General features: G+C 32.8%; 2 protein-coding genes across 14 annotated transcripts in view; one reads left to right on the forward strand and one right to left on the reverse strand.

Moving 5' to 3' along the window:
• Positions 1-23780, forward strand: part of LOC148600104 (uncharacterized) — a 319707-nt gene that overhangs the window by 112208 nt on the left and 183719 nt on the right. The window lies entirely within an intron of this gene.
• The window catches only part of LOC148600109 (uncharacterized), a 138410-nt gene that overhangs the window by 16028 nt on the left and 98602 nt on the right, over positions 1-23780 (reverse strand). For 3 of the 5 annotated variants that reach the window (XM_088557461.1, XM_088557458.1, XM_088557457.1), the window contains 12 exons: positions 17172-17477; positions 12176-12277; positions 11007-11309; positions 10410-10481; positions 10070-10087; positions 6960-7259; positions 5711-5794; positions 3697-3996; positions 3106-3249; positions 2284-2571; positions 1327-1608; positions 823-840 (listed from right to left, as the gene is read on the reverse strand). In XM_088557461.1, coding sequence (XP_088413587.1) covers positions 823-840; positions 1327-1608; positions 2284-2571; positions 3106-3249; positions 3697-3996; positions 5711-5794; positions 6960-7259; positions 10070-10087; positions 10410-10481; positions 11007-11309; positions 12176-12277; positions 17172-17477 — 2217 coding nt within the window. The remainder of the gene's footprint in view (positions 1-822; positions 841-1326; positions 1609-2283; positions 2572-3105; positions 3250-3696; positions 3997-5710; positions 5795-6959; positions 7260-10069; positions 10088-10409; positions 10482-11006; positions 11310-12175; positions 12278-17171; positions 17478-23780) is intronic. The other 2 variants (XM_088557460.1, XM_088557459.1) reach the window with 1 other exon arrangement.

A 23780-nucleotide genomic window follows, 5' to 3' on the forward strand; every position in this document is an offset into this window, starting at 1 on the left:
AAATTAGGAATAGGCTGAATGAAAATATGTTTCACCCATGAAATCTATAGGAAACTTGGAAAATGTAAAATTAAAGAAATTTAATCACAACTGGATGGTTCAAGTATTATACATTGTCAGTTCCTGACTTTGAATGGGAGACTAATATTCTTTCATGGTTGATACAAAACTTCAGGGTAATTGGAAGTAAATGGAATGGCAAGCATGCACCATCTGCTAGGACTGTGCACCTAAATCACTTATTATATTTTTCTGTCATGAATTTGGTTATATGCAACCAAACAGCTGAGAAGGGCACCCCCTTTTGGGATTCAAAGTCCAATTACTCATAAAGAAAATATAAAAACAATAAAAAATTGAAGGCTTTCCTTCATAAAAAAAAAAAAAATTCTTGACTTTTTATGAGCAACTCGGCGGGTGTTTCCAGAAAAGCAGGGGATGCTTACCCTACCAGTGCACCTGGTCCATGCTCCCAGTTTTTAGGAGAGTCTGAGTTGCTCATTTGCTTTTGTTACTTTGTATGTATGATTTTAGTTACTTTATGTTCTTTGTTGTGTATGTCTGTTTTCCATGTCTGGTCTTTGTCCCTGGATTACATTCTTTTGATTACTGCTAGAACCTTGGTTACTGTGATTACTCTTTCATAATTTTTTTTTTAAAATCTATCAAAATATTATGGTATCAACAAAATAACATCAGAAAGTTTGCCCTGCAAACAAATAAACTGTAACAAGACAGAGGTGGACAAAGACTGTATAAATACTGGAATGGGAAAATAGATTACAAGACAATGTCTGTTAATTGGGAATAGATGTTTTTTACCTTCGCTGTCACTATCATCTGAAAAATCAATGCATATTGAGTAATCAGAAGGGTTATATGGCTCTACCCAATGGACCAGATTTCGTTACAGCACATTAAATGATGATATTCAGGAGTTAGAATTGTCTTCCCTTGATTGAATAATCACCTGATGAACTTCCTTGGGACTGAACAATTGAGAAAGAGATTTAAACTTTCTATAAATATATCTATCGAATTGTCTGACATAGTATAAATCTTCTTTTGAATTGTCAGGAAGTTTATTAGGTAATTCTCTTTTTTTCAAAGAAAGACCAACTCTTTAATCTGAACATCATTATTATATCTGCTATAATAACTAAAATGGTAAAAGAAATTTCACTTTAATTTAAAGGAACGACAGAGAACTTGATAGGACTTTACAAAAAAATCATTTTATCTTCAATGCAAATTAAGAGTATGAGTTCAGACAATGAATCAATCATATGAAAATTATGTCACAAATAGTAATAACAAAATCCTTACCATCAACAAACAGGTGAGCAGAGCACATAGATTTTCCCGCCATATTTTCTGCCTCACATGTGTAAAGACCACCATCCAATGAAATGACATCATTGAGCTGTAGAGTCCACAGATTGGGTTTGGTATGAGTGATCTTGACTCTGCTGGACTCAGTGAGATAACGACAGTCTTTCATCCAGCGGACTTTTGGGTATGGAATGCCATCAACTCTACATTCAAATTTGCCAGATTTGTGAATGTCTAAAAATAGATCTACTGATGGCTCTAAGAAGGTTGGTGCGTCTAAAAATAACAAAAAATGACTTAGATTTTAGATATGTCAATGCTAAGTCAGTTTTAAAAAGTAAACATTGCTGAGCTACACAATATATCTCCAATTGTCATGCACTGATAAGTTGTATTTAAAGATAATATCAGAATGATAGCAGCTTTGAAGTTTAGACAGAAGATATCACAGTGGGTCCATTCGGGTGAAATGTTCAAGACTTTCAATGCTTGTGTTATTTTGTTTAACATCATTGAAAATTGCCGATATTTTTTAGTATCATGTCAGTTGCCGATAATCATAATTGTTTGTAAAGCATTCAAGAATTGCAACAAATTCCAAGTAAAGTAGATGCAAACGGTTTATTTTCCATACTACTATATTGATAGATCAACGATGAAGATGCTTGTTTGAAGTAAAGAACAAAATACTGTTAAACTGTTGACGAATACAAAATGGCTCTATTTTTGGCTTTAATGAAATTGAAGCAAATCAAGTGGAAAGAAAATATGCTTTTATGTCAGTTATGTATTGTTTTGAAAGTAGTTTTAAATCATGAAAATCATAAAAAAAATGTAACCCAGAAAAAAAGTGAAAATGAGCCATTTTTTCATTTGCTTAAGAAAAAAAAGCCATAGCCTCCACGATTGAACTTATTTCTTAACATAATCATATTATAATCATCAACTGACCTGCAAACTCTAGTTGTACCATGTAAACTTTGACCCCATGGTCATTTTCAGCAGTACATTTGTATTCTCCAACATCTTCCATACAGAAATTATAGATATCAAGGGTGATAACTCCACTTGGTGTGATAAGGGATTTGTATTTGTTTTTGTTGGTTAGGTTACTTCCCTTGAATGACCACTCTATTACAGGAAGTGGGAATCCACGGATTGCAAGGTTGATACGAGCAGTCCTTCCCAATACACCATACTGTAAATCTTCAACTGTTGATTTAAATTCTGGTGGTAAAGCTGTTAATAAAAGAGAATTTCTACAAATTCAAAAATTTATTCTGTGCTATGATATCAATGTTGATGTAAAAGAGTAATCAAGGGAACCAAGGTTATAGCGGTAATCAAAAGAATGTAATCCAGGGACAAAGACCAGACATGGAAAACAGACAAACAAACAAAGAACATAAAGTAACTAAAATCATACATGCAAAGTAACAAAACTAAATGAGCAACTCGGACTCCACTAAAAACTGGGAGCATGGACCAGGTGCACCGGTAGGGTAAACGTCCTCTGCTTTTCTAGAAACACCTGCCGAGTTCATCATTAAAAGTCATGTCTGTGGTAGACGAAAGAGAAAAGAAAAACTATGACACGTTGAACACAGATCAAAAATGTGACAAAGTTGTATAAATTGCTATCATACGCACTCAATTAAAAAATATGTACCATATACATCTTTATAGTATTTAAAGGTAAATAGTATGGGTTGTATTCTTATACTGAAACTTCAGTGGATCATAGCAGAGCATGCTGGGAAACCAACAACTTACATGTTCTGTAGCCATCTTCACTCTCATCCAAAGACATCTGTCTACTGAGAGAGAGAGGACTTTCTAGCGAGGAACGTCGTGACATACGAGGAGTTCCACTGTCTCTTGATTGTGATCTGCTAAACACCGGAGGCACATAGTCATCTGTAAAAACAATTATTTTATAAACTGCAGAGCTTTCAAAAGTAGGTGGGGAGTGGCAATTTTTACCTTGTATATCTACATTTTTACAGTCTACTTTACTAAAATTTGTATTTAAGAAGGAACCACCAACTAAAGGTTTTAGGACATTTGATTATAAACAGACAGTGCAAAATTGCAGATTGAAACAATCTAAAAAAATCTTTGAAGTATGAAAGGGCCTTTTATAACTCAATCCTGAACAAAATATGCAGTACATATCATGACTGAAATTGACCTGTTTTTAGTGGACCAAAACAGTATAATAAAGTTTGAAAAGGTTTGGTTGAGGTCTTTTATAATCTAAAAGCCAAAAATTTGTGGATAGAAAGACATTATGATCATATCTACACCAATCTTGTTGAGAATGAGTATAATTTTTTTAATGCTTTCTCTTAAAAGATATTCTACCTTTGACATTGATAACACTACAAGCCATGGTGGGTTCACTTGTTCCATACTGATTCTTGGCCCGAACTCGGAACATGTAGTCTCTGTCTGTATTCAGTCCAATGACATCAAACTCATTCTCTGTGAGGTCATCAGCAATGACGGACCATGAGGTGTGTGGAGGTTCCCTCTTCTCCACAATGTAGGTTATTGTTGATCCTTTGACATAGGAGGGAACTCGTCCTGGTCCCCATGTCAAGGTCAAGTCTCCTCCAAAGTGGTTGGTGATAAGAGGTCGTGAAGAGGACATTCTTGGAGGTACTGAAAATTAACAACCAAGAAATTATAACTGCTTAAAAGATAACTATTTGCAATGTATATAATGTACCAATCTAAAAATCAAGCTTTTATCCCAGTGCATACATGAAAGAGTTATCAAGAAAACCAAGGTTATAGCCGTAATCAAAAGAATGTAATCCAGGGACAAAGACCAGACATGGAAAACAGACATACACAACAAAGAACATAAAGTAACTAAAGTCATACATAAAAAGTAACAAAAGCAAATGAGCAACTCAGACTCCACTAAAAACTGGGAGCATGGACCAGGTGCACCAGTAGGGTAAGCATCCTCTGTTTTTCTAGAAACACCCGCTGAGTTGCTCATAAAAAGTCAAGTCCGGGGTAGACAAACGAGGAAAGGAAAACTATGACCCATTGAATAAATCAGTTTTCATGGTGCAGTTGGATACACCATAACGATACACAAGTTCATGATGATGACCATCAAACTTCTGTAGTGATGACTTCAATCTTGTAGCAACATAACTCTGTTCCAGAAGCCTATTTGTTAGAGTTCTAGCATGATACAAAAAGTCTGCATAGTTTCGGCATGCTCTGGCATAAAGTACAAGTTGTAATATGAATGCTCCATGAAAATGATGAAGTCTTCAAACTCAAAAATAAATAAACCTTCAACTGAAGAAGAAAAAATATGATTTTTCAGAAATTGAGGTTTCCTTGGGAAAAATCCATAATAAATCAACTTTCCCAGTCAATGACTGCTTTCCTGACAAAACAAATCCTTACAGCATATGAAGTTTTCAACTTGCCACGGGAAAGAGTAACTAAGTACCTAACTTTCCCTGACCCAAATTTCACTTCTCCCGGGTAACAGGAAATAGGAATCCTGGAACACTGATACTGTACTGAGGTTTAGAAATTGCTATAAAACCAAAGAATGCAAAAGACGGATAAAATATCCCAGCACAAAATCTGTCCAACGATATAAAATATAATTAAGCCCTTTAATTAGCAGATGTAAACTAAGCTGTGCAGTAATTTCTAAAATTGATTACACATGGTTTAATTCTTTACATTAATATGATAAAACTGACCTAAATTTCTTCATCAAACTTATGAAGTTTTCTCCCATTTGAATAATTATGGTCTTTCTCTTGAAAGTTGTATTTCGAAGCTATCTTCAGAGTTCTCCTTATGTATTCGAAACAGCACGGCTCTTAAGATCTTTTTTTTTTTTTTTAAATCATTGCACAGTGCTTAAAATTATAGCATTGCAAATCAGTATTATATTGAGGAGAACACCAATCTTACTGAAAAATGCCGTAGTTCCAAAAGATGTTATTTCTACATTTTTTGTCCGAACATAAATTCTTGACTACATGCACATCTCCATTTGGTAACCTAACACCAATTTAAGTTTCATTACAATCCTGCAAGTCATTAAGGAGGAGTCGTGGACAACACATGAGATGAAGTTAAACTAAAAAGTTCAATAGCCATCATTTCTAAAATGTTTGTTTAAATTCCTGACAGTATACAGACAGTATCTATGCGGTTACTTTTACATCCCACAAAGTTTCATAACAATGCTGCAAGCTGCTTAGAAAATAGTTTAAACAGATGAACAGGGTGAAACCTATATATCCCTAAACTTCAAATTCATTTGCAGGGAGTATAATTATGCTAAATTAATTTATTTTTAGATATTTGTATATTCAAAAAGTTTTCATACCACCAGAGGGCACTAAGTCTCGTATTTTCTTCTGTGGTATATCTAGGTCATCACGTTTCTCTGAAACAGGTCTCTTCACTTTGTCTAAAAAAAAAACACATATTTTAATAATACAACTTTAATTGAAAGCCTTTGAGCATGAATTATAAAATAACATGCAAAATAGCATGCAAATCTATGTATTTTTTATCCCAGTGCTTTTCTCTGGTGAAAAATACCGCACAAAATTTTATCACTACAATAATTGTACACATAGAAAAAATTTTCATTTATGTTAAAAAAAATTGCTTTTGAAAGTTATATCAGCTCCTGAATTGCTCATTTGCATTTTTATAGAAGAAGGGTGCATCAAGAAGGACTTATAAGGCAAAATGTTTTGGAAGCATTCATCATTGGAATTTTATTTTACAAAAGACTGATATTGAAATTGACAATTTCTAATGTGTGATTTTTGGGAAAAAAAAAATTGCAGTCAATAAATGGTATTTTTTTTTACCATTTTCAGAGTTTGGTGAAGGAGCTTGAATAACATCAGTCAGTGGTGTACATGTAGTTCAGTCAAGAGATATATGGGAATGTGCAATGAATGAAGTGGTGTACAGATTTCAGGAGAATTTTCTTTTAAATGGGACAACAATTGTACATGTATATCATGTAGTGGTGTGCGAAGTTTAGGAAGAATTAGGTCAAGTGTTAAAGCAGGTACATGTACATCAAGTAGTGGTGTATCCAGTTTAGGAGGAATTCAATCATTGGATTACACATGTGTGACTTTGAAGATCAGACAGTGGTGTGCCAAGTTAAGGAGGAATCAATCACAGGAGAACATCCTAACATACCCTGCAGAGATTGTATTAAATTTTTAACATCCTCCAATTGCATATCATTCTCCTCTTCACCCTCTGCAAACATAACTTATGGAATAACAGATAAGCTATAAATATTTTTTTATTTTGGGGGTGGGGCGGGGGAATGGTCATGTACTTTCAACTGAAGTATAATAAAGGACTTCTATCCTTTGCTTTGAAACATTTTCATTCGTCTTTTATTAGGGATATTTCTTTACATTTACAACTGCTCAACTGATTCCAAACTTCTTTAAAAAATATTTCATGGAATAAAATGACGTATAAGTATGATCTTTTTTTAGGAACTGCAAAAATGGATGAAATAATGCTGTTTATTTGCATACACTACTAGAAAAAATCTGACAAATGGACCAAAGATCGTGCAGTAACAGTAGCAATACCTTTGTTTCTGTCAAGAATGACAGCCAACGTTGGATCACTGCAACCAAACTGGGTCTCGGCCTTAACCCTGAACTGGTAATTCTGATTAGGGTTCAAGTTATCAATATTGAACCTAGTGTCAGTGATTCCGCTCTGCAACCGAGAGAAACCAGGCATGTTATCTTCCTTTACCTCGACAATGTACGTGATTGGTACTTTCTTGGCGTAAGCTGGTATCCTAGCAGATAACCAGTGTATCGTGCATCTGTCTCCAAAAATGTTTGTCAGCCGTGGAGTTTCCATGGGTAGTTTCGGGGGAACTAAAAAAATAGTGCACCATGCATTAAATGTCAGGCATCATGGAGGCATCTCAAAGGTAACTTAAATGCTGTTCAACAGAGGTTAAAGAACCAAAGAACAGTTTATATTTCTTATAGCTTTTTGTTGTCTTTTGAGAACAATTTGAAGTGATGAAGAAAAACATCTGAAAAATTTTTCACATTGGGGTTAATAGGAAATAAAAAAAAACTTGACACCAAAGTCATGTGACAGTATGGAGATTGAAATAAGATTCCCTGCATATAACAGTAACTAATAAAATGCTTTGCAGGACACAGCTTGATATGATCTCTGAACCCCTGAACAGTTTAGGCAAGTATGGACACACCTTTCAAACTTGACAGAGCTCAAAATTTTGTTTACGATTTGACATTGGACAAAGGGTAAAATTTGACCAGAACCAAAATGGTTACTTTTTGGCAAGTCAAAACCTGAAAATTCACAGTTCATGCCTTGAACCACTAGCCCTATGGCCGAGACTGGTAAAAATCTAACTTTGTGGTACAATTTCAAGGCAATCCATTCACCTTCAATCAAGTTATCATTCAGAAATCAGAAAAAAAAGTTCTTGTTTCTAGCCCCTTATTCTTACAAGGCTTAAGCCATAACCCAAAAACAAAACATTCCTAGTCTTCCTTTTTTGGTTTGGCACCTTGTAGTAAAATTTATATGAGATCCATTCACTTTAACACAAGTTATTATACAGACTTAAGGAAAAGCTTGTTTCAGGCTCCTTTTTTGGCCCCTAAATCCAACAATGTTCAAGTCTTAACCCCCAAAATCAATCCAAGTCTAATGCCCCAAAATCAGTACCAATCTTTCTTGTGTAATTAAAATGTAACCATGCTATAAAAATTGAAAAAGATCAATCAACTTATACTCAAATAATCACATGAAAACCAAGTGTCTAAATCGATGACAATGATATGGACTATGACCACGCCATACCAATAGACCGCAATTATTTTGCAGTTGTTTAGAAAAAGAGTAATGTATAGTGCACATACATGTTGTACATGTGCAAAATTCAATTTTGAATCTTAAAAATAAGTGTTTAAGTTTAAAAGAATAATGTAAGTTAAATCCATAGCCATAGCATGAATTAAAACTCAGCAGAACTACAATTGTATATGATATTTAGTAATTTACTACATAATAGAACTATTTCAAAAAGTTAATTTTTTTAATTCATATAGTTTTATTGTATCTATAAACTTTGAACTCCATTCTTGCAAGCTATAATGTTCTGTATAGTTTATTATTAGTAGATTTTTGAAAAATGAAACAATGTCATGATAAGAAGAAAAAAAAAAGAGAATGGAAATAAAAGTACCAGTAAGAAAAACTGCAGGTGATTGTGGTCTTTAAACTTATCCTAGAGTTTATAACAAATTGAAAAAGAGTGGTACCACTTTTAATATGATCTGGGGAATTTTAAAAGCTTCTACGGTATGATTTTGACTCTGCATGATGAGAAAGTGTTTTCCTTTTTACGGAACACCTGTTTAAATTTTTGCTCAGCTCATGATTTTACAAAACATATTGATTTTGAAGAGGAAGAGCCTTTTAGTATGACCTACATGTAACTTAGGTGGCTGAAAAAGACCATGTAGATTTTGTAGCAAAGAAAACAAAATTTCACTATAACATTTTTCAGAATTCTACCTAGATAGCCATTAAAACACATAATAGTTAACATAAACCTGTATAGAAAGTGGTACCACTCTTATTTACTTTGCTGTAAAAAATATATATAAAACCATATTGACACATGTAAATTTTTCACAACAGTAAAAGACTGGGACACATCAAATTAATAAACAACATTGTTGTATTTATTATTGATTTCTTCTGTATATTAGAACAACAAAAAAGTATACAATTTATAGCCGTAAACTGTGGTATAGGTAAACAGATTTTCAGAATAAATGAGATTATAAGACATGCTCCGATGTTATTTTTAGAACTTCTGTCACTGAAAGAATTAGCGGCCCACACCATGCTTGTAAGGTGTAAGTAGTCAAAGTGCTGAAAAATGAAGCCCCCTATAGCAGTCAGCCAATCAGTAACCTTAAAGTTGTATTTCAAAAATAAATCAGGCTTATTTTGTCTTTACTGTTCTTTTAAATTGAGCACATTTTACAGAGGATTGCATTATTTATCCCCAAAGGAAGACATTTTTATTCATAGTTTGACCTTTGGCAGCAATCTACATGAAATTTACAAAAAAGAAAAATAAATCAAAAATATTTAACCACCTCTTTGCAAATGAATATTTTCACATGAGTTTCATGTGCAATTCACACAATTTCAACTTAACTGAGTAAATAAATTTCGAAAAAGTGTTCACATGAGATTCATGCCTATCCTCTCTCTTCCCCACCCTCACCCCACCCCCCTCCCCCCCCACAAAAAAAATAACAAAACAAAACAAAACAAAACAAAACCAAACAAAATTGAGGTTGACTGACTACTATAAGTTAGTCAAAAGAGAGGAAAAATAAACATTATTAGAATCTGATTCAGCCGATAATTAATTAATGAGTCAACTCTGGCTTAATAACTTGATATCAAAACCAGGTGTTGTCTTAGAAAAAGGACAAAGTCATTAGAACTGAATGAGAAAACATTTCTTTTTTACTTTAGGAAACAAAATTATCTATGAATTTCTACCATATATCAGAAGTTTGAAAATTATTTAATTAATTTGATGGACTCTTGTTTGATGACTTTGTGCTTTATCATCAAGACATTGTCACTTGATGGGAGATAATCAGCATCTCAGTAGTACCTTCATCTATAGGACCCTCTGAAATAAACACATTATCATACTAAAGAATGGAAAACGAAAGCTAATATTTATTGTGTTTGTTTGTGGTTCCGTTGCTGTTTTTTTAATACACGTTTTGTTCAAGAAAATTGCTAGATTCTTTGGTGTTTTAGTATTGATACTCTTTTTAATTTTTTAAGCTATTGTTTTTTTTACATACATTTTTACTGTCCTTTCAACATCATGGTACTCTGACCTATTTAATTTGTGATCAAATTCCTTCCAGTGATTTTTTCAAGGTGTACAGAAAGATAATGGATGAAAATGTAAATGACCATGAACCCTTGAACTTTAACCTTACCACAGTCTCCAAGGGTAACCAGTGGTACTTCATAATCTGAGTCATATTCATCATCATGGTAGTTCACTATCTCTGTAAATATAATATATCAAATGATAATTCAATGAAGACTCATTTATGAAAGCGCATATGAATCTACTTAAAAAAAAAACCCAAACTTTTAACAATTTCACAGCATGAATTATATTTATGACCAGCATCTGAAAACAAATGCCTGTTAAATCTATCATATTAGGGAAGAGATTCCCCTAAAATCAAGGATAATTTGGAGTTTCCAGCTTATGCATGTAAGATATGTGTGAGATTTTTTGGTAAAATTACTATTTTTCTGTGAAATATACCAAACAATTGAATTTTCACATAGTAAACTTTTTTCTTAAAAAAATACAAAAATGCAACACAACTTTAGTACATACCTGAATGAATATAAATAGATTACAAAACATTCAATTAGTACATGTTATTCCAAAGTTAAAATTATTTTTGATTCTAAGACAAATTGTTTCATGTTTGACCTCTTTAAAATGAGGCAATGAATAATTTTTCCATACTTTCAGATAAACAGAACACAAGTGTATAAAATGTACTGTCACTTACCAATAGGTCTGTACAGACTGACAGGCAGAGTTGCTTCACTTGCCCCAAATTCATTGTGGGCTCTGATCCTGAACATATAATCTACTTCAGGGTGTATATTTTCCAGTTTATGTGAAAGACAGGTCAATCCTCCTTCTACTTCTCGCCAGTCTAGACCCGGTGGGTTCTTTACTTCAATACTGTATGTGACTGGATACTTCTCCCGTGCTCGTTCTGGTACCTGGGCTGGTTTCCATCGTAACAATACTGTTGATGGGTCATCTTCTGTTAGATCTGGTTTATCTAATGGTAGTCTGGGTGGAACTGGAATAGGGAACAAGCTTAAATAATTTTTGATGGCAGTGTTACTTATCATTATTTAAGGATACTAAATACTTGAAAGTCCATAATTCAGGATTTTTTTGAAAATTGTTTATGATTTAGTATATGTTGGCTCTGAAGCTACATTCTAACTGAATTTTATTTGGTGGAAGATACAATTCTATGTGACTTCTGAATAAAATAATTTGTATAAGAGCACTTTTATTTCTACAAATTACTCTTTGAAGTGATTTCTTAGCCTTTTGGTCAAAATTGTCAATCTTCCAAAATTGTACTGGGGCTGTTATCATAAAACATCTCAAATTGAGATTTTCCTCAAATCTTTCCTCCATTCAAATTTTGACCAATCACATTGCTTGCAATTGAAGATTTGAAGAAAACTCAAGGATTTGAGAAAAATCTCAATTTGAGATTTTTTTATGAAACTGGGCCCAGATCCTATAAATTTGCTAATCTCTCAGGGTTCATAAAACATATCATTTTACTTGTCTATGCTAAACACATTTATACTTCTGAAGTAGTTATAATTTATAGGGCCATGCAACTTCTATTTGCATCTATCTCCTTATTGTTTGACTAACCACAAAATATAGACCAGCAGTCCTTTTCATGATAAAAGTTATGCGTAAAATTAGTCTTTAAGTCATGACGTCATAATATTTTGATCAAGGAGTGTTGTAAAATGGAATCTTCACCTAAAAATAAGAATTCCTTCATGAGGGAAATCTAAAATTAGCTATCATTTCAAGGACAGATACCTTAAAGCACTCTTTTATACTTAAAAATAATATATCTTCCTTAAACTAGGATGAGAGTACAAACAGAGTTATCTATAATTATTTACATACTGAATGTGGTAAGATGATCAACATAAGACCTTTGTGGTACAGAGTAGTCCTGTTCAAACACCTTGTAGTCGATTGTCTTTCGTGGTATTCTTGGTGAAGGTACTGCAATGTTATCAAACATATTAAAATTTCAAGTTGGCTTTTTATCTTCATAATTCATGTTTTTTCTTTGTACACTACAGCTACACTACAGTCTTTCCATATTCTCTCCTGCTAGTCAGAATATAGTCTATACATGCTTTGTAGGGTGCAGCTGAATATGACCACAGAGATAGAACCATAAACAGTTGGAACTAGTATGGACTCATTACTTTCAACTTGATACAGCTCTTTATTTTGACCCTAATAACAGTCCCTGAACCAATCACGGATCAATGACCACTGACTGATTAATTGCTGACAGATTGTTAACCGATGACCAGTCGACTGATCTGATTGAAGTTTGTAAAATGACTGGTTAATGTAAAGGAGAAAGTTCGGTAAAGACCCCTTTTGGCCTCATAATTTTGGCATTTTTGAAAATTTGATTAAAGCTGATTTCTAGGTAGTAGTACAAAATGTAGTATAGTAAGATGGTCACAATCAGAAATAACAGTATGCATTTACATAACTTTTACAAAAACCTTTAACTTTTAACATTTCTGCAATTTTTAAGATGGTTTATGTGTGGAACGGAAGTGGTCAAATATCTGTTGACTAAAGCTATTTTTACACGAGTTGTAACTGACAATAATACACAAAATATATGAAGCAAGAGTCAACATGCATTTGGCAATTGTTAAAACAATGCAAAACTGCACAAAATTTGGTGTTTTCCAGTCTTTTTAACAGATTTTCACAATCTCAGCCAAGTTTGGAAGGCATACAAGACCGTATATGTTCAAATTATTACTATAAACCAATCAAATCAACTATAAAACACATTGAAGAGCTGGAGAAACAACATAAAATTTTTTTCACGTAGACTTTGTTTTTGTGGCCAAATTTTGCCCTTACCGAACCAATTTCTTATAGAATTTGATGTTTAAATCTATTGCTTTATCTAAATAGGTGTAAAATATGACCGCTATGTGGTCATGTGACACAATCATTGATTTAATGGATCGGTTTCACTGATTGATGACTGATCAAAAACAGTTCGGTGATTGATAATCGTTCACAATTTTTTTAGTTGCACAGATGGGTTTTAATGTTTGTTATTGAAGGTCTTTATAATCTGCAGTTAGACATAAAAAATGATACAAGTCCAAATAAAATAAAATACTTTTTTCTAACCCCTGTTTTGACCTACTAGGTGAACCCTTTTTTTACTTGTTAGGTGAAGGCCATTTTGTACATTTCTGTTGTAGTAGGAAACTCATAAATATTCATACACTTTACTCAAGTTTTTGCCTAGAAACCAGAAAATTGTTCATTATTGGTTCCAAATTCCTAAATGTTCAAGCCACAAACAAAAAATCCTTCCCATCCTTCCTTTTGTGGTATGGCACATTTTGTGCAATTTTCGTAAAGATCCATACACATTAACTCAAATTATTGTCTGAAACCAAAAAGTTTACAAACACCAGAAGATGTCAGAGCTATATCTTATTTGGCAGTTAGAGGGTCATGTAAAAAACACAATATATAATCCCTTCAAATCATCTTTGAGTTTATATGAGTTGACATGGATGGACATACATACAGATGGTCAGGCGGATAGATGGATGGACTGCATGACAATGGTATATCATAATATGGGTGCATCTTAAGTGTAGTGTATATCAAAGTTACTAAAAGACATTTTTTAACAACTGCAATTTCATTAAAGCAAACATTTTGAACTATCTAAAAGCTTAGCACTCGGCTCTATTTGTCTAGCATTCAATTTAGTTATTACATCAACGCAGATAGTAGATGTAGTTGAAAAACAATCAAACAAATTACAGTTTAATATAAGAGTTGCGTAATGCACTGCTGTTAAAAGTTCAGCTTTATTTATTAGATTAAGCTATTTGAAACATTTGAAAGGCTTTTAATAAAGCTTCTTTATGTAAATAGAAACAGATGCTTTGGTTAATTAGTACACAAACATAGTATTTATACAGAAACATACATAGTATTTATATAGAAACTGTTACATATCAGTTTCTGTAAGAGTCAGGCAGTAGGTGAAACAAGGCACAGAAAGGGAAAAAACACCACATTGACAGTGTAACTTCATTATTTTTACCATCAGAGAAAATTACAGAAGACTATTTGAAAGACCTTTCTCCTTTCCGTAAGACATTTTTTGGAAATATATTGAATAAAAATTTTTGTTGGAATGAATATATATGTATAGAGAAATCGGGCAGATAATTTGGTTTCAAATTGTACATGCATCTTTCATTCTGTGGAAAAAAATATACAATATCATAAGGAATTTAGGGACAAAATAAAGGCCAACATTAAACAGTGCTCAATTATGGGATCAATTATAAAAACTGGTGAGGTTTAAGATTTTTCAGATTTCGCCCGACTCTTACATGAACTTGTACAAAAAAATAAAATCCACCATACACATCTGCAAATAATAATATACTACACCATACACTTTGATTATCAATTGTCTATACTGTTAGAGTATTGTAGTTCCATTTGATACTAATTTTTGTAGATTAAATATCTCAATCAAACCATTAAATTTCCAATGATATGTTCAATCAAATTCAGACTTTTCATACTACATGTAATGGCTAAATGGTGACATCGTATATTATAGTAACTAATGTAAAATTCCTTCATGAAAAATTTATACTTGTTCATGTTATAATCAGAGGAGTGTTATGCATGAGCAAGGTCATTTAAAGGACAGATTCATGTTTAGGTTGTGAAGATCAAGGGAATGCATGGAGAGTGTGTGAAATATCAAATCTGAAAATCCATTTGAGTTAGTTTAAGGTCAATGAGGTCATCAAGGCACTTTAGGACTTAAATTCTTTAAATTGGAAAGTCAAGGTTAAATTATGGTGCTTGTGAAGGTCACCACAGCTATGAGAAGGTCAAGGAAAAACTATATGTATACCTTCATCATCACTTTCATCCTCAAAGTCATCACCATATTTGGATCGTCTATATTTAGACAATATGTCTGCTATATTACGCTTAGCACTATTGATGTCCCTATTTGAGTCAAATTGGCTGCCATCACATGTATCATTATCTGCTTCTATATCACTATCATTACTTTTATCTTTTGAACTTTTCGAAATCTTGGCAGCAGGACCACGTCTATATTTTGCTAAAATGTCTGATATGTCACGTTTTGTACTCTTTATCTCTTCATTAGAGTCATTATCACTTTCCTCTCGAAATGATTCTCTAGCTGCACCAATCTTATCATGGTATTCAATATTTGAACTTCCAGACTCTTGACATTTAGAACCCACTTTAGAAGTTGAAACACGGCCATATTTTGCTAAAATATTTGCTATGTTACGCTTAGCACTGACAACTGCATCTTCTTTTCCCATTTCCAGTATTTCACTGTTACTTTCAGCTTTAATACATTTTTCTACACTACTATCAAAATTAAGATTGCCTGAATTATTTTTTGTGAAAAGAGACAGACTTTTCTGTTCTGATATGTTATTTTCATCGGAATAAACATGACTAGGAGGAATGTTTGAAGTCATGGAAGTCATATTATCAGTAGTACTTGTGATCAAATTATCTCCACTGTTTTTAGCCATGGAGGTCATATTATCTCCCTTGTTTGAAGTTATGGAAGTCATATTATCAGTAGTACTTGTGATTAAATTACCTCGACTGTTTTTAGTCTGGGAGGTCATATTATCTCCCTTGTTAGGAGTCATGGAAGTCATATTATCTACTTTGTTTGAAGTCATGCTTGTCGTATTATCTACTTTGTTTGAAGTCATGCTTGTCATATTATCTCCCTTGTTTTGAATAATGGAGGTCATATTATCTCCCTTACATGGAGTCAAAGAAGTCACACCATTCAAAGTCATATTATTTTCTATAACATCCATGTTACCATTCATCTCATCAAAATCACCAACTAAAATTAAAGTTCATTCAGTAAATAAATAAAATATTGCAAATTCAGAAATTATTGCAAGCATTTTAGTTGAAAACAGGATTTGAATATCTGAATTTGGAAAAAAGCTGTATCATTAAAAATGAAATTATTCAATGATATAACTTTTAATTATTGGGATGTAATGATAAGTTGTTTTCTTAATATAATAAAAAAATTACAATAATATCTGAAATTAACTATGAAGCAAGAGAGTATCATATTAAGCAAGCATAGTATTAAAAAAGCTTTACATACTATATAAGGTAAGGGACACAACTGTTTCAAATCATTGGAACGTTTGTATTCAGCATTTTACATCAATCTCATGTAAGCACCAAAGTAACTTTGATTGATTTCATTTTGTTTCAAATGAAAGCTTGATAGGCTTTGATGAAATTGAATATGATACAAACATATCACTGATTACAAGAGTTATGTCCCTTACCCAATATCTACCTCCCACAGCTACATATATTTAAGCATGCAAAAAGCATTACTAGATCTGAGTACAGCCATTTTCATGTTCAGTGAAATCTGTCTAAACCATACCCTTTTGGATTGGAAGATTTGTAGATTTTGACAAGCCTTCAGTTTCCAAAAGTTTTTAATGTGTTAATAATGAGACAAAAATTCAGAATATGTCTAGATTAGACAAGTTTTGGGGTCATTCAGGGTTCAGTTTAGACAGTTTTTTCTATCTTGTTAATTTCTAAATTATACAGATCTATAAAAAAATCTAATTCTATATTATGTTATTGTCAATGAATCTGAATTAAGACTAAACACACAGTGTTTTTGGACCATCTTAATCAATTTCTAATATTATCTGTAAAATATCATCCTGTAAAGATCTTTTTTAAGCAATATTACAGTACATTCATAATCAAATTTTGATACTAAAACAATGACAACAAAATCTATCATTCTACCCACCTGGAGATTTATAGTAAGCCACAGGTGGTGTTGGATCGCTGATGTCACCGTTTGGTGTTTCTGCACGTAATCTGAACAAATAGTCTTTCTTAGGCAGTAAATCAGTCACTGTGTGCTCAGTCATGTTTATTCCCCTTGCCAGAGGGCGCCACTGTCTTGATGGAGCTTCCTGTACCTCAATCTGGTAGGAGAGAGGTTCAGAGTGACGATGGTATGGCGGTGTGTACACTCGGTGCCAGCGCAAACGGGCGGAAGTTGAGTCCTCATCAAAGATTTCTGGTCGTGCTATGGGTACTCCAGGGCGACCTAAAAACAAGTAATAGTAAAATATTAAAGCAGGATTATTATACATCATATTATCTATTTACTTTCAACATAATATTCAATATGAAATAATTGACAATTGCACTATATGATACATTATGCCCTCCCCCTTTTTCAGTGGTCAAAGTACCTTAACTACAAAAAAAAAAATAAATATATAAACATGTTGAAAAAATAAAAGGATATGGTAGTGCCCTACAGACAAATACAACTCCAAATTATCAAAAGTATATATACCATAATAATATGTCCATAAAAAAGACAAGCATAGAAAAAGGATCTGACACAAGTACAATATGCTTACAAAGTCCAAGATTAGTGAAGTCAATGACTAATTACAATAGAAAATGCCCATGCAACAATAGTTTTAGATAACTTCATTACAAATAGAACTTAACGTGAAAATCATATACATATACATCCGTCTGTTAATTATGTTTCAAAAGTTGAAAAAAAGAACAACGAATTGGAACAAAATTTATAAAAATCTACTTTTTAAAAGAGTACAGTTTTAATTTCACAGGAACCAGTAATAAATGCAATGTAAGCGTAAATGGCTGGAAATCTGGTTCCTTGTTTATGTCAAAGGAAACAGAGGTAACAGCTAGGAACTGTAAGAATATATAACCACCCACAGATTTATAGATTTAGATTGTTAAAAGATGCATTACAATAAATGTCATGAGAACCATCCACCAACATCCTGAAATCTACAGCAATTATTACATCATACTTTAAGGAAGAACAATAAAAACACTACAAAGCAAGCTTTAGATTGGAATCCCCAAGGGCAAAGAAAAAGAGGAAGACCAAAGAACACCTGGAGGAGGGGTTTGAACTCTGAACTGAAGAGAGTAGGACTAACGTGGAAGAATTGTAACACCATCGCCCAAAACCGAAGCGAATGGAGAGAAACTGTAGTCGCCCTATGTCCACCCATGGACGAAATGGAATAAATCATTACATCATCACGTTTTGTGTGTTTTTTTTTTTTTTTTTATTCATGCAAACCACTCATAGTTTTAGGTAATGTTTAATATTGTGAGTCAAAATGAATCAAAAAAAAATATAATGTATTTTTTATTGACATTGATGGTATATTATATAATGAGAAAGAATATATATAATTCAACTCAGTCTTCATTCAGTTTACATGTACCTGCCAGTCAGTGCTATTAGACTGTATGCTAGAGAGACATACTAAGCCAACTTTGTCAACTTCCTTCAAATATATTGATAACAATGAGCAAATAAAAGCCTGGAAGTTGCTGGAACCCCCCCTCCCCTTCCAACACCTTTTAAAAATTTCTGGATCTGATTTTCTATAAACATTCATTTTTAATATTAATTCTGCTGTCTGTGGGTAATAGCATTTCATTGCAACACTATCTTTTGGCCAAACTGCATTCACCCATAGCATGTAAGATAAACCTATAATCATTGTTATCTCCCTTGAATCAAAGGAACCTTGACCTAAAATTACCTTCAAAGAGAAGAGCAAACAGTGTTAGACCATCTGTTATTGATAAGTAACAATAGGTCTATATATATAGAAACATGTACTTCTGACCAAATTATTGCTGAATTCTACCAAATCAAATGTCATTTACCAGAACAGAGAAATATACTGTGCAGGACATTTAGTTGTTAATACTAGGATTACTACAATGTATTATACAATGAGACCTGTCTGCCAATAAACCAAACTCATTTGGGTTATTAAATTGGATTAGGTTAGACAGGTGTTCAGATTACCAAACTAAAACTGATATGAAGGGACTTTAACAAGTGTCTGGTTCAGACAGGCTTATGGATTATTCTGTGTCTGGTTTAGGCAGGTTTATGGACTATTCTGTCTGGTTTAGACAGGTTTTGGATATTCTGGGTTTGGTTTAGACAGGTTTATGGACTATTCTGTATCTGGTTTAGGCAGGTTTATGGACTATTCTGTGTTTGGTTTGAACAGGTTTATGGATTATTCTGGGTCTGGTTTAGGCAAGTTTATGGACTATTCTGTATCTGGTTTATGCAGGTTTATGGACTGTTCTGTCTGGTTTAGACAGGTTTATGGATTATTCTGTGTCTGGTTTAGGCAGGTGTATGGACTATTCTGTCTTGTTTAGGCAGGTTTATGGAGTATTCTGTTTGGTTTGAACAGGTTTATGGATTATTCTTGGTCTGGTTTAGACAGGTTTATGAACTATTATGTGCCTGATTCAGGCAGGTTTATGTACTATTCTCTGTCTGGTGTAGACAGGTTTATGGATTATTCTGGATCTGGTTTAGGCAGGTTTATGGACTATTCTGTGTCTGGTTTAGGCAGGTTTATGGACTATGCTGTTTCTGGTTTAGGCAGGTTTATGGACTATTCTGGGTTTTGTTTAGACATGTTTATGGATTATTCTGGACTTGGTTTAGACAGGTTTATGGACTATTCTGTCTGGTTTTGAGAGGTTTTTGGATTATTCTTGGCCTTGTTTAGACAGGTCTGTGGACTATTCTGTGTCTGGTTTAGACAGGTTTTTGGATTATTCTGGGTTTGGTTTGGACAAGTTTATGGACTATTCTGTGTCTGGTTTAGACAGATTTTTGGATTATTCTGGGTTTGGTTTAGACAGGTTTCACTCTAGTACAATATCATAGTAACTTTTAATTACTGTAAACTTAAAAAATTGTGTTGCTTATTTTCACGGATTCTGTCAACTGAACATATTCCAGGGTATCAATTTTTGCAGTTTAAAGAATGATAACTGTTACCTAGTGTTAAAATCAATTTCACTGATGATATTTTTCATGTTTTTATATCTACTGTGAAAATTAATATTTTTACAATATATACAACCATAGAACTGTAAATAATTAGAGGTCTATGATTATTACCAAATCCATGAAGCAAGTTTTATTGTGTAGAAGTACAAATTGTACATGTACTCCATATTGAGACCTCCCTCCTCATTTTGCTATGCAAATAACCTAAATTCCTATTTTTAACCAGTTGACTTCATATTGAACAACAATGAGTAGTTTAGCCAGGTTTCAATATATAAGGACGACTTTTGACTGACAGACACATATTCAATGAGTTAAACAATTTAGATTCTGTTCAATTATCAAAACAATTGGACTAAGTTATTTATGAATATGGAGACACATGGTGGGTATCAACCTCTTATCTGATACTCCTCCTACACCATTAAATGGATTTAAATGAAACTTTCACAGAATATTTATTACAATTTCTGTTGTGCATCTCCTGTTTCAAATTTGGATTAATTTTGAAGTCATGCTATTGAATGAGAGAAAAGGAGCATCAATCTAGTCAGCATCACTCACAGTTTGTCCATTTTTTAAAAAATTTCTTATTTCCCTGCAAAGTGCTTTTTTCTTACTATACCTTTTGTCTCAATTCAGAGAAATTACAATTTTAAAACAGCAACATGTTTAACAGTAATAAAAATCTGCCATGTGGTTGAAACACATGTACAACTTCATGACTGCCAATGATAATAACATGGATGACACATGGATGTGATAATAACAGATTGTTTTTACATATTTAATGTTGCTTTTTCTTCATTAATACAAACTATATGATTTGGGATCAAACCATCTTGATGAACTTCAGGAACCTACATGACCTAAATGCACTATCAGTAATCTAATGAACATGTCAATCCATATGATCATGCATGTTCCCTGTCATGTTCATAATAAGCTACAAGTAGCAAGTGCTTAAAGATTAAATGGGATTCTAATATATTTTCCCTTTTCAATGTGGATAGAACTGTCATCATTCTATTACCGTTGATTTTATTACTTTTGTTGTTGCCTTGAGAATTTAAGAGCTTACTTTTAGATGTGTTTAAACTTGTTGAAGATCTTTTAGTGATCTCTGAAAACATTTTCTATTTTGTACTTGATCATCAGTCAGACAACAAAGAAATCATAGATGTAGCATCAGAGATCACCAAAGCATAATTTCTCCCACTTAGATGTAGCACCAGAGATCACTAGAGCATAATTTCTCCCAACTTAGATGTAGCACCAGAGATCACCAGAGCATAGTTTCTCCCAACTTCAATGTAGCAACAGAGATCACCAAAACATAACTTATCCCAACTTGGACGTAGCACCAGTGAACATAATTTCTCACAATTATATATTGGTTGTAGCTCCAAAGATTTCTCCAAACTTGTGGATGTGGACCAAAGATCACCAAATTTCCCCTAACTTGTGGATGTGGACCAGAGATCACCAAATTTCTCCCAACTGGTGGATGTGGACCAGATATCCCCAAAACATAATTTTTCCCAACCTGTTCATCAACAAATAGACGTCAAACTGAAAAGATCAGGCAACAAATGCCATATGGTGGGTTATTTTGACGGATGTAAAATTTTGAGATTTTGAGGCAAAAAGGTAAACAATTTTGGGGTTTCTAATTTTGACTGATGATAAGTGATGCCCTAAGTAATTATGCCCAGATTTAAAAAAATGAGGAATTTACCTGAGCGTTTTTAAACAGACCACTAAAGAAATACACCAAAATTAGCACCCTGTGAAAATCTCCCACTATACAGTACATGTATTCATAGATGTGGCACTATATATCAACAAGAAATAATGTTCCCTGAACTTGTTCATGGACAGAAAACAAAGAAAATAGTCAATCATAAATGTAGCACCAGAGATCAACAAAAACTTTATTTTTTATCAACTAGACAACAAACATATCAGATACATGTCAGTAACATCAGAATATACTACATGTATTGAAGTAAACAAGATCATCCTAGGCCATTACCTCAGATACTAATTGGTACAACAAGGATTGCTATCGTCATGATCGTAGCCATTAGTTTGACCATGTTATCATGACTACTGGCTGTGCCAATATCAAAACGATTTGCCAACAGAAATAATCAGTATAAATCCTATTGAAACCATAAGACCATGACCATAATCTACTACCATAATGTTGTTCAGTGAAATATGCCAACTTGAGTACATGCCATTGTAAGAATCAGGCTGGTGGTGATACAAGCTTAGAAATTTTTGGAATTTTTTTGCTGAAAATGAAATCAATGTAGTAAGAAAACACTATAAAACTTAACAACTCTAATGGTCCTTCCAAACGATAATAAACTTGAGATAATTACTGTAATCTGATTGGTTAAAATAATTTTGTTATATCTCAATGGATGAAAAAAATATTGACACGCCCCTATTCAGTTAAATTTAGAGCTACTTTTCTCATATTTATAGATGAAAATATGTTTTAAAATTAATTTATAAGAATTGGCTATTGAAAAATAACATAAATTTTCCATGTGCATATTTTGTTTAATAAAAAATATGCACATGGAAAATTTATGCTATTTTTCAATAGACAAAATTTTTATTATTGCCAATTCTTAAATAAATCATGGTGTAAACAGAGAATCATTTTCTACTGATTACTGTCCATGGGAATCATTTTTTATGATATTTTTGGTACAGACTTGATGGTAAGCTGGTACATGTACAACAAAAACCTCTAAGACATAATGGGATGCAAAATTTCCATTGAAAACTGTGATGCTCTTATGCAATTCATAAACATGAAATTTACAAATCATCAAACTTTGACAAACCATTAAACTGATTCCCATACAAAAGAAATATGAATTTCAAGAACATTTTGCACAGCACTTCAACATTTAAAAAAAAGTGAACTTTTCTTCATCATTATAGGTATGAAATCAAAATTGGACAAGCGTAGTCTTTTGGGTGCAATGATTTTGTTTCACTTCTAAAAGTTTGGCAAAATAGTAATGTAAACATCAGTCACTACAGTATCTGCATGCATTTTACTTGGACTTGTACTTAATAACAAACATATACCAATATGTATTTTCTCCTTTGACTTGTTGACTGAGGATTATATATTCAGCATTTACTTAAACTATGCCAACAGTAACTAAATACATGGTAAACAAAACATCCTCAAGAGCAACAAGGAGACCTCACAATTTACAAAATGTCATTCAGTGTTTCATGTTCATGTTACTTTTTTCTTTCTCCAAACAGGCATTCATAAACCCTTTGTTTATAATTTGATTTTTTTAAAATTATTAATATATAGCAATCTACAAGTATAAACGAACTGAAAGTTTTTTTTTATAATACATGTAGTATAAAAATGGAGTTACTTCCCTTTAATAGTTTTACAGCATATCATGTAATATCCAATTAGAATAATATTAGTTAGTATTAGGCTAGCAAGGACCATATTGATGAGGATAC

The sequence above is a fragment of the Perna viridis genome, chromosome 13, assembly GCF_037379345.1.
Source record: "Perna viridis isolate PV_CMFRI_1.1 ecotype Kerala chromosome 13, ASM3737934v1, whole genome shotgun sequence".
NCBI lineage: Eukaryota > Metazoa > Mollusca > Bivalvia > Mytilida > Mytilidae > Perna > Perna viridis.